General features: G+C 35.5%; 1 protein-coding gene across 1 annotated transcript; it reads right to left on the minus strand.

The window, feature by feature from the left end:
* Positions 1-2,443: 2,443 nt before the first annotated feature.
* Positions 2,444-12,318, minus strand: LOC109054660 (phosphoglucomutase-2-like). Its single transcript, XM_042771876.1, has 13 exons — positions 12,063-12,318; positions 9,931-10,098; positions 8,838-9,029; positions 7,416-7,499; positions 7,123-7,316; positions 6,750-6,939; positions 6,521-6,618; positions 6,261-6,444; positions 6,101-6,194; positions 5,027-5,156; positions 4,741-4,930; positions 4,512-4,645; positions 2,444-3,386 (listed from the first exon to the last, which is right to left on the minus strand). The coding sequence occupies exons 1-13, from the start codon at positions 12,135-12,137 to the stop codon at positions 3,284-3,286; spliced, it is 1,836 nt and encodes a 611-aa protein (XP_042627810.1). The 5' UTR covers positions 12,138-12,318; the 3' UTR covers positions 2,444-3,283.
* Between the last annotated feature and the right edge of the window lie 4,126 nt (positions 12,319-16,444).

Here is a 16,444-nt window from a genome sequence, read left to right on the forward strand (position 1 = left end):
AATGTTTAATAGTGTATTGTTTATCGTTATTGTATTTAATAGTATGCACATCCAATATATGTGTATTATATACTGCAAAGTGTTTCCCAAAATAATGTGCCGTTTTCGTACCTGGCGCTCCACTGTCCAGTTTGATTGACCCCTGTGCACGCGCCCCCAAGTTAGTTTTTCACAAACCGAAAGTAAAGACCACTGCGAGCTTCACACACACACACACACACACACACACACACACACACACACACACACATCACAGTCACAGCTGTGCAAGACTATAAATAAACAGGTGTAGAGTGACCGAGAGTGCTTATAGCCCTAACTGAAAAGTTTAAAATAAAGCAAAATAATACACCATTAAAGACTAATATAAAACCAAACTTAGACTTTCACTGGACAAAAAATAATCGGTCTAAATATCCTATCCTCCTGAATATTTTTTTTTTTTAATGTTTATTTTCAAAAGATCATGTGTCCACTACAGTGGACATCAGAAACTGAACCGTAATGACAATATAAGTAAATCCCAAATAAAACCAAAGTCACTAGAAGAATTATGACATCATTGTTAGAGTAGTGTATATATGTTGGAACTTTGATGTAGAATCTTAGCATCCGGTCGGCCATGTCCACGCTGTCCATGTTGATGTTGTACTCAGCTGTTGCCACTGGTCTTGACACCTATACAAACTTTTTGTCTTTCTTGCCCTGAGGCTCATTGCTGTAGGCAGAGGATGCCATGACCACTGTCTTGTTGTCAAACCACTTAATAATAGCGAGTCCAGGAGGACTTTGTCTGAGCACAATCTCTGATGCTATTCTTCCTTTCTAATTTGATGGTCTGATCCCCTTTAATGTTGCACTCCTTCTGCTCTTCATGAGAGTTCCAGTGTCCAGAAGGTCAACAGTTATAATGAACTGGTCAAAGAACAAGTGGCTTCCTCTGGGAAGCCGGGACGCGGCCAAATGAAGGACATCTTGTTCTCCAATGCCCCGTCCTGCTGTAACTCTGGAGGTGGTATCCTCACTGGTAGACCACAAAATCTGAGACCATACCACTTGGTGTAGCCAAGACAAACACCTTCAATCCAGTAGAGAATGGTTTGCCCAGTACATACTGGTGAACTGGGCAGCGGCCAGTCAGTGGAATCATCTGCTCGTCAATGGACAGTTTTTGTGTTCTAGGCTGACTTGCCTCACCTTGTTAAGAAGGGGCCTGACTTTCCACAAGAGGCCTCTTTGTTTGTCCTTGTCTGAAACATCAAGGTCATTGAGGATCTTAATGGAATTTTTTAGTTTGTAGAACCAATTTCTGGTCATGGATTCTGCTACTATTTGGTGTTCAAGGCCCAATACATCTGAATGTTTGGATAACCTAGGTAGGTCATGTAGACAGAACTCCCAAAGAATGTTTAGTGCTGCTCCAGACACATAGCCATTTCTTTGAACACAGAGTCATCAACGTACTGTGCAAAATAATTAATTGGAGTCCAGTTTTGGCATGTTAGGGCATCTGAATAATGGGAGGATTATCGAGTTGGGGGTTGATTCTTAAAAAAAGCATAAAGGAAGAAAAAAGAGAATTAGTCTCTCATATGAGAAAAAGCTTTTTGTTGTTATACAAACAACCTTTACAATGAGTTTTCAGAATAAATTATTTTTGTGACATAATGTATGATGTTAATGTTAATAGTAATATATTTAGAATACAAAGAGAAGGTGTAGATTGTAGTCCTGCCCCAGAGTGGACAGCTCTTCTGTCTCTGCTTGCCCTGTCTGAACTTCATCCCCTGAGCTCTCATCTCTTATCACCGTTACATTTCGTTAGAAAATTAATGAGTATTTTTCAGAGGTTCATATAAAATATAACAATATTTCAAGACAAAATGTACCCAGTAAAAATAATTAAGCACTTACGTTTATTCTTTCCATAAATGTCATTTATAAATAAAATATTACTTTGTCAAATATATAAAAGTAATGCTGACATTTTCTAAGCATAATTTTTAAATACAAGAGTTAAACATTGTAATAAAATCACTGAAGATGCTGAAAAGCTGTAAAAAAACAAACCAAAAAAAACAATACAAATAATAAATTAAATATAGTCATGCAAATAAAGGTAACAAATATAAATCATATACATTAATTTAACAAAAGTTAAAAAATAAAATATAAGTATTGGGATCAACTATACCCTTTGCTGGCTGTAAACAGATATTCCATGCAACTTCCTTTTTTTATAGTCCAGTTTATCTCTCATACTTCAGGAAAACACAATTTAATGAACCCATGAGACCTGTGACAGACTTTCAAAAAAGGGCAATGAATGTTTGAATAACATGTTTAATATACTGTAGGCATAAAATGTATTTATATGTGTCATTTGCTATATTAGATTTCATTTATTTCTACACAAAGCACACAGACGAAAGGCAAATTTTTGGTTACCACTTACTGTTTATTAATGCAAAATAAAAGGCAAAAAAACAGCACTGTGAGAAAAGTATTAAATTCAAGAGCACTTGAAATGTATTAAATCACTTTACACAAAAAAATAACATTCTGAATGAATTATTTAACTAGCTGGTTGAGGCTGGCATTCAAAATATAATAAACATTTACAAACAAATCACATGTAATCAAAGAGTTACTGAATGGAAATGACTGAATAAAGATGCGATGGAATCATGTAAATGTGGAAATCTAAAATGTTGATGTCACGTTGTTCCACAGTAAGGCTGTTAGGTCCCTCTAATTTCTTTTAAATTATTTTTGGTAAAACTATTATGTATTTGAGCATTGCTGGTATTAACTGACATAAACTGGCTTTAAGTTTTCTGAGGTTATTCGGGTTGGCTGAATTGAACAGTAAGATATTGTCCTCTACTCCAGCAAAACTGAATCATTTCTCTGAATCATCAACTCAACTAATAAATCTGCTGAGTTGAATAACCTTTATATTAATTCAAATACATTTTATTTGCTACGTTAGTACATTCAGAGTTCACTACTGTAGGTCAAAAAAGGCAAATGAAAAAAACTCTCATATAATATATTTTTCATTCGATAACATTGTAGATTGCAAAACTGAGGTGAAAAAAATGTAAAAGTGCAAAAATGAAAAAGGCAGCTGGCATGTTCATGTGGCACCAGGTTTGATCTACACTTCCTGAAACAAGAGCATGAGCACGTTTATAGTTTATATGAGAGTGGTTATGTGTGGTAGGTTAAGACTAATAGCTGAATTAGATCAGATCCTTGTAATCCTGAGCGATGGTGTCTCTCACTCTGGTCGAGGAGTCAGGTTGTTTTTTTCAGGTTGGTAGAAGTGTTCCACGATGGCATCAACCAAGTTATCCAATTCAGTTTTCAGCTGGTTAAGATCACTAGAGAAAAGACAGATGGAAAACTTGTTGATGCAATTTATGCATCATGCACCGATACTAAGATTTTAGCAAGTGCCAAGACTATGATTAAGGCTCTATGGCCATGATGATCACACTATTATACTGCTCTTATTATTATTGTAGAATACTGGGCGCATAGTATGCTGAATTTTCTATATGCACAGAAAACCCTGATGACCCAGTGCCTTAATAAAATAAATATGCTGTATGTGGCAACAACATAGAAGGCCACTGTTGGAAATTTTTATCATGTAATGATACTGTTATATAATATATACTACATATACAGAATATATTTTACTGTTATTATAAAAAAAAAAAGTATCGTATTCAAGCATGTGATCAGCTAAAACAAAAATTTTTTCTCCCATTCAATATGAATATAATTTTTTAAAACAACAATAATTAGTTACATATAATAAAATAATACTAAAGTAATATAGAATTATATGTAATAAATTATTATCAAAAATATTTGTATTTTAGTATTTTCCTTTTTTTATAAAAACTAAACAAACCAAAGAAATATATTACTATTGCAGCTATACTTTTATATTGTAATAATAAAACAGTATTTCATAATAATAATAATTTTACACATACACAAATACATGTGTAATATATACTGCATACTGTATGTATGTATACGTGTGTATATATATATATATATATATATATATATATAACAACATAATTATTATAAAGTAGTATATAATTAGATGTAATATATTATTGAATAGTCATACTTAATATTAATAATAATAATAGTAATATGATATACTGTATAGAATAATAATTCTAATATATTATAATATTCATAATTATTATATTACTATAATAATTATATTACTATATAAATTATATGTAATAGTATATAAAATATATTAATATTTTAGTATTATTATTATTATTATTATTATCACAATGTAAAATTATTATTGCAATAGTAACATTTCTTTGATTTGTTTATTTTTTATTAATTAAATAATAATAAAATAAAATCACTTTTAATAACAACAACAACAACAATTATTGTACATAATAATAATAATTTTAAAATTAGGTCAATAGTGATAGTGCAAAATAATGACGCAGTCTAAAAACCTGTTTCCTGGTGCGGCACAGAGCTCAGTGTAATATTTGATTTTAGGCTCTGTGCCACTGGTCCTCATTGTAGCCACGCCCCCGTTAGCAAAGGTGAAGGTAATCATCTGACTGCTTTTACTGGTGGGCAGAACCTGTGAGGAACAGAAAAAGACTCACAGATACAGAATAAGAAAACTTTAAATAAGATCAGCTATCACAATAATTCTAATCATTATGAGCTACGCACGGCCTTGTTGTCTGGCTGGTTGCTGTCATAGCCTGTGGTAAGATCTCTCACTGCTGTGATGGCAAAGCCCCCGCACTCTTTAGGGTACGAATTCTTCCCGTCATAGTTCCGAAGACGCTCAAACAAACGTTTAATGGTGTCTTGGTCGTGACAGATGAAGTAGGAATTCTTGGAAATGTGGTAACCATACCTAAAAACAGTGAGACAATGTGAAAATAATGATCAACAACAAGATACAGTACATAAATATTAGAGATGTCAATGGCAATGTTTTTGTGACACATACTCCTCATAAATGGATCTGAGTTGATGGGACAGAGTTCTATTTTTAGAAGCCAGGTAAGAGACAAACTCGCCAGCAATGGCAGCCGCACTCACACCATCTTTGTCCAGAACTGCAGGAGAACACATGTAACCTACAACAACAGAGCAAACAAAGAACAATATTAAAGCTTCTGAGGTCTGCACCACTGATTATTAGAATAGTGATGGAGAACAATTTCATATAGAGGATGGTTAGTTTTAAGTTTAAAGCATAACGGGCTCTTATACTGTGACCTGGACTGGCGTAGTATGAATTTATATTGTGATGCACAAATATTCATTGAATCATAATAACATGTATTAGGCCTGTCAAGTGATTAATCGTCAATTCCAAATTCAAATGTAGTGCCTACTCAGACAGTATTTCAGACGCTCCAGCTGTGTGTTAATGAGTGAGTGAGTCATTCAGTCAGTCAATCAACCGATTCATTCAATCGAGAATGAAGCAAGTCACGGTATCATTGGCTTACTCGAATCGTCAAAAACCACTGCCGTGTGTTGTACAGAGATGCACAACAGTTCTTCTGTGGCTTTGTTAGGACATATTTTTGTTTGAGCAAAACAGACAATATTGTGTCTAAAATGTAACACAATATTACCTTCTTCACATTTGCGGTCGTGCAGATATTCGGGAAAAAACAGCACTCTTGCTTGTGACATTTCTAAACTATATATGATATAAATATAAGACAAAAACCCATACAGGGGCATTTTTGCCCAATATCTTGAATTTATAAGGTATTTCCTCCAGTTTTTCTTCTATAATTATGACACAGCTGCATGTTATAATCTTTTTATATTTACAGGGGGAAAATATATATAAAATATGTTTTCATTTTTTTTGTATGTTGTATGTTAAGTTAGATTATTATATTATTAATACTATTAATTTGAATATTTTAACTCATCCATTGGCCCCCTGGTTGACAACCGCTTCTCTAGGGTCTGTGGTTTGGACCCAGGATCAGTGGGTTACCAATCCTGACAGAACGACACTAATGCACATAAATGTTTAGCGGTGTGGATGTCAGAGTACCAATAGCTTCTTCAAAGGCAAACAGAACAGTCTTTCCCTGGTCCAACAGCTCTTTGGCTCGGTTTCCCATCCATTTAAAGCCTGTTAGAGTTTCCTGGAGAGACAGTCAGTAAAACATCAAGAGTGAATAATCACATTTTTTTATTAGAAGCAGAGGTACCTCAAAGTGGAAGCCCTCTTTCACAGCGATGGCACGGAGGATTTTTGAGGAGACGGTGCTGGATAGCATGTAGACATCCTTAATGGAGGCTTTCCCGTCTTCTTTCTGCTGCTTCCAGCATTGGAAAATCCACCATCCGAGCAAAGCACCCAACTCATTCCCAGAGAATACCCTCCACTGCCCACTACAGAAAGAATTCTTGCTATTCATAAAATGACACACTGAATAAAAATCCACACGGAAGGCCAAACAACACTGACCTCTCCTGCTTCTCTGCAATAGCTAGTCGGTCAGCGTCAGGGTCATTTGCCAGAATAACAGTCGCTCCCTCTTTATCTGCCAGCGCGAAGGACAGCGTCTACATACACAAACACAGATTACTGCATCTGACATTAAATAATAAGAGCAAAACAAAACGTTACTTTTCCAAATGTCATAAAAAGACCCTTTAAACAAAACAATTTGTGTGTGTGTGTCAGTGTATTGTACCAAGACTCCCTCTCCTTCCTCAGGGTTGGGGTATTTGACAGTGGGGAACTCTGGGTCAGGATCTTTCTGCTCTTCCACAGCATATGGAGGCTGAAGGTCGAAGGCCTTAAAAGCAGCCTGGACAAAAATATGGCCCACCCCATGAACTGAAGTATGGACAACCTTCACCTTTGTATTCTTATTCAGCTCCCTGTGAAAACACAAGACAAACGAAAATCAGACTGATATATATGCACACACACACACACACACACACACACACATAAGGTATATATAAAGGTATGTCCTGGATGACACATCATTGAGTAAACTGATCTTGGAATTTTTAAAACTTTGTATCTGCTATGTTCTGCAGACATATCTTTGTGAGTACCTGTGAAAGCAGTGCTGTTGTATGGTTTGGCAGTATTCTCTGTGTATGTCCTGGTATGGGTCATTGAGTAGGGAACTCTGAAGAGCTCCATCAGTGTCCCATGATTTAGGCCACGGCTCAAGGTTCTGTTCTATAGCTGCGGCGATGCCCTTATCATGGGGAGGAATGATCTGAGCTCCGTTTGCCCAGTACACTAAACACACACACACACACACATTGAAAAATATCTATGTTATCAATCTATAAGTCTATATTCTTCCAAATCAAACATATGATTTAGGGATCGATTATACCTTGTATCCATTGTCTTGTTTGGGATTATGGGAGGCTGTTACCATGACACCAGCACACAGTCCTAGATGTGATACAGTAAAAGGCTAAAAGAAGAGAAGGGAAGAGAAGAGAAGAGGTGTTCTTTTTTTTTTTTTTACATTTACACTTATACTAACATTCAAAATTTTGGGGTCGGTAAGATATTTTTATGGTTTTTGGAAAGATGTCTCTTACAAAGGACACATCTTTTTGGGGAACTATCCGATTTTTTATTTCATTTACTTATTTATTTTGTGGATACTAGGACACATTTGATAAATGGAAACTTCAAAGGGACAGTTTTTATTTGAAAAGTTTGTAACAAGTAAAAGTCTTTACTGTCACTTTTGATCAATTTAGTGCATCGATTTAATTGGTGAATAAAAGTATTAATTAATTTCATTTAAAAAAATATCTTACCGACCCCAAACATTTTAAAACATTTTATTATTATTATTTATGTTTTTTTCTCTCTCTGTCCTTATTTAGTATTCCGTCTATCTCTGTTCATTTCACCCACTGTATATATTCTGGCCTTACATGCAGTATTTGTATAAATCTGTAATCTGTGTTTTGTATGATATTGTCATGTACCGGATGAAAAAAATAAAAACTTGAATTACAAAAAAAAAAAAAATTAAAAAGCAAGTAAAAAGTAGAGCAAACATGTGCTCTGAGCATGCAAGGCGCAGATGATCAAGATGTAGCAGCTCTCTGACAGCGCAAAAAAAATTGTACCCAGACCCATGCTTGGCTAAGAATTGAGAAAATGACATTTAGATACCACCGGGCCACCAAGTTACAGATTTGGAGAGATAAAGAAAATGTAAGTTATGTGGCTGGCATAACATTTTCCCTCTCAAATTACAAGAAACATGAAATTTTTTACTTTTTAAAACAATGTTTTTAGGACAAATACACTGTTTTAAATAACAGTGACCGTTTTTGGGCTAGAGGACACCGAGTGAGAGAAAGCTGTTTGAGGGCTCAAAGGGAAAGGTTGAGAGAGTGATAAGAGAGTGAGAAAGAGCGTGTCCGTGTACTCATGGGAACAGAAAAGTTGATGATTGGTGGAGAATATTCATGAACGATTCTAGTCTCTTATGCAACAATCTCACAATGTGTTCACGTGCAATTGTGTCTCTCTATCTCTCTCTCTTCTTTCTCATGCGTTTGGTTGTTGGTTTGTGATTAGTTATTTGTAACTGGAAGTAGTAAATTTTGTTCCATAGATATGTCCTAAATATATGTACCATCACGGTAATCATTAAGTGCAATAGCATATGACAAAATACAATGTGATACCATTACCTTTTTTACTATGAAGAGAAAAATTTAAACGAGGAGAGAACAAAAAAAATGGTATTGGAACATGTCCATGACTACAGAAGGTTCATACGAACCACGTATGGGGTGGGTGTGATGTCACTGAAGAGGTAGACTGGGACGCCTCGGCTGATCAAGACAGAAGCAGCAAGACAGGCGAATCTTTTACTGCTGCCGCCACTAGGGGGGTGAGCGCGAGCATCAAACCCGATCACCACCCCTCTCTGCTTCAGATCTGTAAAACACTGCTCCAGGTACACACAGAAACCCTACCAGAAGCAAAGAGAGAATATCAAGATCCTCACATAACACAAAATGTACTGTGACACTGTGAAAACTGACAATGTGATAAATAGCTTTAGGAACCTTGGTTATGCTTTACAGTTTTTAAAAAACTCTGTTTGTGTTCCACATAAGAAAGAAAGTCATATACATCTGGGACGGCGTGAAGGTGAGTAAATGAGTGGAGTATCCTTTTAAGGCCCGTTCACACCAAGATGGATTTTGGTGTGATCTAAAAAGAAGTCAGATTACATTACCTAATAAAAGTAACCTAGGTTATGTTATGAACTACAGTTTTCATCGTGTAATCAGTAACGGACTACAATTTGTAAGTAATCTCCCCAGCCCTGGTTACTGTGTATGTTTGATTTTATATAAGCGCCATCTACTGTCAGAGAATGAATTTGCATTTTCATTCAGCCCATCTGTCAGTTTTTCTCATTGGTTTGAACAGATAAATCGAATGCACAAATCAGACCAAATTTTTGTGGCAAACATGGGTGTGAACAGACCTTTAGTCTACACGTACACTAAGATGTGTATGCATGTACACTGATATACATATGAATATGTATACGAGTAGGTTTTATAAAATGAAACATACACATGAATTGTTCACAATAACATCTATAACATGCATTTACGAAATAGATAAGGTGAATTTAAATTTTATTCTGACTTTAAGTAACAAACACAATCAGCTGCTGTTTTGACAATCTTGGTTGCTGGCATATAGCCAGGATAACACCAAACCTCCAGCCTGGGCATCTGTGTGACACTAAGAGCACTTGTATACCCTAATCTGATGTCTTCTGTATAGTTTTAATGATTTGGAATGAGAAGATGAAGTGACAAGGTGTCATGGGAAGCTTGTGTACAGTATGTCACCTGTGTGGTCTGTATGATGGTGAGGTCATTCATGCAGGACACTCCCGGGCCCATGGCGGCTCTCAGTCCCGCCGTGCCAAACTCCATACGGGCCCCGAAACACTTCTGCAGCTCTGACATGGCTCGATCCTTAACCATAGTCCGCACAGCAGCAGCCGTCTTTGGATTCTGTAAAGACACACAAAACTATTCTGTTCTATATGTACCAAAAAATCCTTTCAAATAATGTGCACTCAGAAAATCACAATAAGACCAGGAATGTGTATTAAAAAAAAGCAAACTGGGTCAGTTTTATATTATTTAAAAGTGACAATAAAAGTAAAGAGCATGGGGGGAGAAAGGAGCCTCTGTGTCTCCAGACACTTTGTCCTGATGATTCTGATTAGCGTTTGTGTGTGTGTGTGTGTGTGTGTGTGTGTGTGTGTGTGTGAGTGAGTGAGTGAGTGAGTGAGTGAGTGAGTGAGTGAGTGAGTGTGTGTGTGTGTGTGTGTGTGTGTGTGTGTGTGTGTGTGTGTGTCCATCTGTCCATCATGTGAGGGACAATATGCTTTCACTTTCCTGATAAGTGAGACCATGTGAGGATGCAAGCGAAGAGCTCTGATCCATGTTATGATGTCCTTTCTGAGCAGCACACGGGCCAATACAATCATTTTGGTGACTAAACAGCCAATATACAGTAAAAAAAAAGGACTGTATAATTCTACCTATTGTACATGCAATCAGCAGCAGTTAATTTTTTTTTTGCACTGTAAAAAAAGGTTGAAATCATCTGAATGTCCAATTTTCCTTAATCACTGACCTTCCACTTCTGCGTAAAACCATTAACTGTTTCATGTGACCCAGTTAAGCACAAGACTCCAATTACTGTAATGACACTACACAAACATGCTTGGTAATTACTTTTTTTTATGGAACTGTCCATTGACACTGATTTACATGCTATTTAACTGTTGTATTAATCAGAGTATCCTCTGACTGTTTCAGTGTAACTGGGACAGTCTAGAAACTGTTGTTTTTGAAGCATAATGCTCTTTGCTGTGAGTTCAGGCAGGTCATGTGTTTGTAGAAAAAAAAAAAAAACATTCTTATTCATTTATCATCTCAAATGTCTCTCTTGAGGTTAAATGAAGGCTTATTTTTAAATCTCCTGCTTCTCAGATTTTTCTACGGAGAAAAAGAACCCAGTGATCTGTGACCTGCTCAGATCTGCCAAATATATGCAAAAGTTTTTAATATGAAACATCCAAAACAAATTATCAATACTTTGAAATCTGCTCTCCTCTAAACATTTGGGATCTGCTTTTTGAAAATAAATTCTGCGAGGACACATAAAATGTGATCAAAAATGACAGTAAAGACATTTAAACAAAATATTTCTATTTCAAATAAATTCTGTTCTTTTGAACTTCTATTCATCAAAGAATCCCGAAAAAAAATCCACAAAAATTTAGCAGCAAAACTCTTTTTCAGCATTGATAATAAGAAGAAATGTTTCTTGGGCAGCAAATCAGCATATCAGAATGATTTCCGAAGGATCATGCGACACTTAAGACTGGTGAAAATTCAGCTTTGCATCAAAGAAATAAATTCGATTTTACAATATATTCAATCTGAAAAATTATTTTAAAATTGTAATAATATTATTGTTTTTACTGCTTATTTAATCAAATAAATCTGTCTTGGCGAACAGTAGAGACTTCTCAAAAACAGTCAAATCTTACCAACCCCAAACCTTTGAATGGTATTTTTAATTTTATAGTTGTGAGATAAATGAGAGTAAGTTATAGAGCTTAAAGAATTTTAGGAGAAACATCTTAGGCAGGGTTAATTAATCTCTGAGCAAAAGTGTATTTTGAATAATGGCAGATCAATAAGGATCTGACTGAATCGCAATTCAGATGGCATTGTGTTGAGTAATCCACTGTAGTTAGTAAGAGCACTTCCTGGAAGGCGTTGTGTAAAAGTATATCTACTCCTACTTTAGTTGATCATCACAGGGTGCTCCTCTTCACTGTTTCATAACTGAGCTGTCATAACGAGCCACTTTTGTTACCATGCAGCTGAAGCACTAGAGATGTCAGATCTCAAACTTTTAAAGCTAACGTTACACAAGAGCATGTGTTTGGTCTTACCTTGTCATACTGCAGCCACTGCGTGACAGCTTGGTCCAGACGACTGTCACCTGTGCTTTCCAGGCCGTTCTCCATGCTGATCGAACTCGGAAGTAAACAAATGAGCGATCAGCTGTGTTAAACGGGTATATGTGCGTTCACGGTCGCTCTGAATGAATTTAGTGACAGTGTGATCCGTGAATGTTCCTGTTTGACTAAAAATTATGGAATACGTCCGTATTGCACAGCAAATGAAATGGAGTGTGCGGGGATTTTTCATGAAAGGGGCGGGGCACGTAATTGGCCCATTCCATTGCGTAGCAACTCATTGGTGGAGCACTTGTAGCTTTCAGTTGTTTGACCTGTGTATTTATTACTTTTATAAAACTAATTTAGATATATATATAATTTAAGATATGTCTGTACTCCTGAACGTAAATTGAAATATAAATAAAGCAGTAAAACAGGTATTAAATGAACATAAAAGCTTGTTCATGTACAAATTATCCATACTTTCACTGGGATCCTAAACTGCACTTGTTTATATTATTTCATACAGTAGAGGGCGCCAAACTCCTGCTATAAAACCTACTGAGGTCACTTCAGTGTGAGGAGAAATATTACAATGATGTGCTGCAAATTGAATTATCTGTATATAATTAGTATTTGTAAGAAACCGCAATATAATTTCACATTATGGACTTTAAATATATGTTGCAGATTACTGAGTCTACAATGACTGAAAGAGTTTCTATAACAATCAGAGCAGAAAAGTTTTTTTTTTTTTTACTCATACAATGTAAAAGGATTTTATTAAAATTCAATTTTGATTTCAACAAAAGCAAAGTTTAAGGACTATATTATTTTTCACATTCTATATAACTGTATTTTCTGATATTCCAATGAAAATTAAAATTGTTTCCAATAAACATTAAGTTAATATGATGTTTCAGTGGAGACTCTAAAAAAATGTGGAATTGCGAAGACATTGTGAGGAATGCATGGAATATATTATTTGTATACTTTTAATTGACTGTTCTGTGAAAATCTCAAGTTTATCTCAAGTTCATCTTTGCAAGGGATATTTGTTCATCAGAAGTTTGATTGCCTCTAAGTTTTGCTATTGCTCTTTTTTTTTTGGTATATATTTGATATCTGATACAGTACACAAAATGTAAAGAAGGCAAAGTGTCTTTCTTGCATGAAGGTTTTAGAAAGGTTGACAGTTATGACAATAACTACTGATATCCTTATTAGTGTTCACACCCATGGAACAAATAATAACATGTTTGTGTAAAATGTGTGCTTAAAATTATGTTCTGTAAATGTAACTACAGTACTGGCCAAAATTTGTGTGGTTGTCAACATTTTTAATGTTAATCACTGAAAGTGATCGCAATGATATCTCCTAATGTTATTACTTTGTGGTTATAGTTATCATAAAAAATGTCATGATTTGGTAACTCATAATAACAAAACATAAAAGTCATATTTATGACAGAGTCAAAATAATGAGATAACAGTTATAATTATGAGATTAAAAAGTTAAAATGACAAGATGCTAAGACATAAAAATATAAGCTCAGCAAAAAACAAAAGTCAACAGAGTTCCTAGTGTGATGGAAAAACAAATGATTGTGTGTATGAAAAGAGAACTAGAAACCAAAATTATTCTCACTGTAAGCTCTCTTTTGTCTTCTGCATGCATAACCGCTTGACAATTTATTTATTTTTCATGTCAATTACAGTGTGCCATTTTGTTAAATATTTGCCACAGGTTTTCCAACTGTTTTTTCAGGGATGTGTTGTTTTTATTGTGTGTGGGTGACACTGCTCCATCGCTGTCACCCACATAAGATGTGAATATCTGTCACATCTCTGCTGGCCTGCAGGCGGTGAAAACAGCCTATGCCTCAGTTATGCAACCAGCTACTGCAGGGCAAGCGCTGAACTGGTGTGTCAGCACCACTTACAGCAGTGCCATGGCTCAGTGAATAAATCCTTGCTTATGAGTTCATTATGTGCTCCAAACCTTTCTAACATAAAAAAAATTAAAAACTTGGTGTGGCACATACAAAAATAATTGAAGAAAGCATTTAAAAGAAGCATGATATAGACAGACAGACAGAGAGATAGTCAATAATCAAGTCTGTGATCTTTGGAAGGCTGATGGGACCAAAACTTTTAAAGCAGAACATTTGAATTTAATGTGACAACACGCACTGTTTGTCCACGTTAACCTGCAATTTTGAACGCGTTTCTTTTGTATGTGCAGACACGTGCATTTTGGCCATGTTAAGGCATCATTTTTCACCCATTTCTTTATTACATGTAAAGACCCACAGTTTTACCATGTAAAGACAACGAATTTGAACATGTCCTCAATGCACACACATTCTGTGGTCAAATGTGTAAGACTGTTTAAAGCAGATTTCCTCTAGATTTATCCACATTAATCCTTCCTTTAGTTTGTGGCATTGCTTTAATGATATCTACTGTGCTAGAGCAAATTAATGTTACAGAGTAAAGACTAAATAAGAACTAAAAAGGACAAGAAAATTTAAGACTGACCTCACACCCAACATACTAATGCATTATCCTCATGAACAAATAACATCTAATGTTTGCATACTAGTGTGTCATTACAACATTCTACATAAACATGACATCTGATGTGTCATATATGTATATACCAACATGCCATTGCATCACACATGCAGATATGGTCTCAAATACAGCAACTTAATTGGCTGAAAATTTCACACTTTAGGTTTAAAGACTTCTGGCCCTATCCACAGTACTGTAATAGTTTACTAGAATGGTTAGCTGTCCCCATGTGAGCACAGAAAGGCTGGAACTGTTTTTAGTACACCATTATTGAAGGAGCACAGCCTATTCTCTGAAATACTTCACTATATTACAGCCAGTCCATCTGGTCTGTGATAAGCACTGTGCAAGTGCTACAAAGTGGAATGTTTCTGACTTGTTCCTCCCCCAACCAGTAAGACAAGAATTGAATTAGCCAGGGCAGATAATCCAGAATTTAATAGAAGGGTAATTTAAATGTTAAGACCACATATTAAAGCCTAGGTCACAAAAAAAAAAAAAAAAAAAAAACCCACGCAATGATATTCATTTGAAAGGTTTATTTCACTAAAGATGAGGGCAAATAAAATTCATTTTCATTTAGATTGACAAGAGTTAGCCTTGGTGCAGAGTAAACCATCTCTTCACTGACATGGATCATGAAGTCAGTCATCCTTCAGAAAGATCTTCTACAGAAGTTAAAACTGTGAGGGTAAATACCCCACTCCAGGCTAGGCTCTGTGTCTGGTGGTTGGGAGAATCCCTCTTCTGCTTAGTGAAGTTACTTGCCATCTCACAGTTCTCCCCAACTTGCCCTTGGTGAAGAGTTTATGCCTCACACTGTTTCTCCTGTTCAATAGCTTGAAATGAGGGGAACAAAACAAGAAACCCATTTATTTAAAAAAAAAAAAAAAAAAAAAAAAGAGCCCTACAAACCCCAAGCACAAGGCTTATGTTGCTAAAGGAGAAGTGCACTGTAAAACTCAAACTTACTCTCTTTAGTGGGAAGGGTGTTCTTCTCTTGTGTCTCGGTCTTCTTCAGCTTGGTCTTGTCAAACTGAGAGACCTCGCTGATATCTGGTTTGTCAGCCATTGCTTCACTTCAGTTTTCTAAGGAAAATAAATGACACAAACAAAGTGATTAACTACAAATATGAAGCTATAAGAGCCACAGAACAAATCACTACATAAAACATCTCACTTTACTGCTGCAGAACAACACAAAATACAGAAGACAGAGTACAATTACTGAATTGACACTTATATAGCCTATTTAAACAACGCAGTCTAAACGCTAGCTAACTGTGGAACAAATTAATTACAATTGCAGGTGCAAGGTGTTGACCATTTTGTTCCTTCGGTTTCATTGGTTAATTGGTCAATTGCTTGACAATTTTTTCCCCCAGTAATGACACCTCGTGTTTTCTCTAAAAGAATTAAATGTTGAATAAAATGCTAATATCTGGAATTTAGACTACTGTGAGTGCATTTTATTTATTTATTGTTTGACTAAAAAAAAATAAAAATGTAGGCTAAACCATAAATATGTAAAATTGTATTTATTAATCTACAATGATCTTTAGCTTATTGTTCTGTTGTTGTCATGTAATCTTAACCAAGCTCTTTGTAATTCGGTGCTGTTTAAATTAAAGTTTGTCAACTCTCAAAACAAATCTCAGATAATTGATGGCACTGTGAGACACAGCAGCTTTCAGATCAGCACATCAAGCGATGACATCATCAAGCCAATCAGAGCGCGAGCGTGAGGTTTCAATCTTAATCAATTTTAGTTATCAGATTGTGCGGTGTATTTTATC

The sequence above is a fragment of the Cyprinus carpio genome, chromosome A1 (genome assembly GCF_018340385.1).
Source record: "Cyprinus carpio isolate SPL01 chromosome A1, ASM1834038v1, whole genome shotgun sequence".
Lineage (NCBI taxonomy): Eukaryota > Metazoa > Chordata > Actinopteri > Cypriniformes > Cyprinidae > Cyprinus > Cyprinus carpio.

Bases quoted from the DNA above. Each gene is read 5' to 3' on its own strand.
- LOC109054660 (XM_042771876.1), bottom strand. From the start codon at position 12,137: ATGGAGAACGGCCTGGAAAGCACAGGTGACAGTCGTCTGGACCAAGCT. The intron at 7,317-7,415 runs GTATAATCGATC...TGTGTGTGTTTA, and splicing joins AACAAGACAATGGATACAAG to GTGTACTGGGCAAACGGAGC. The intron at 6,445-6,520 runs GTCAGTGTTGTT...TTCTTTCTGTAG, and splicing joins ATTGCAGAGAAGCAGGAGAG to TGGGCAGTGGAGGGTATTCT.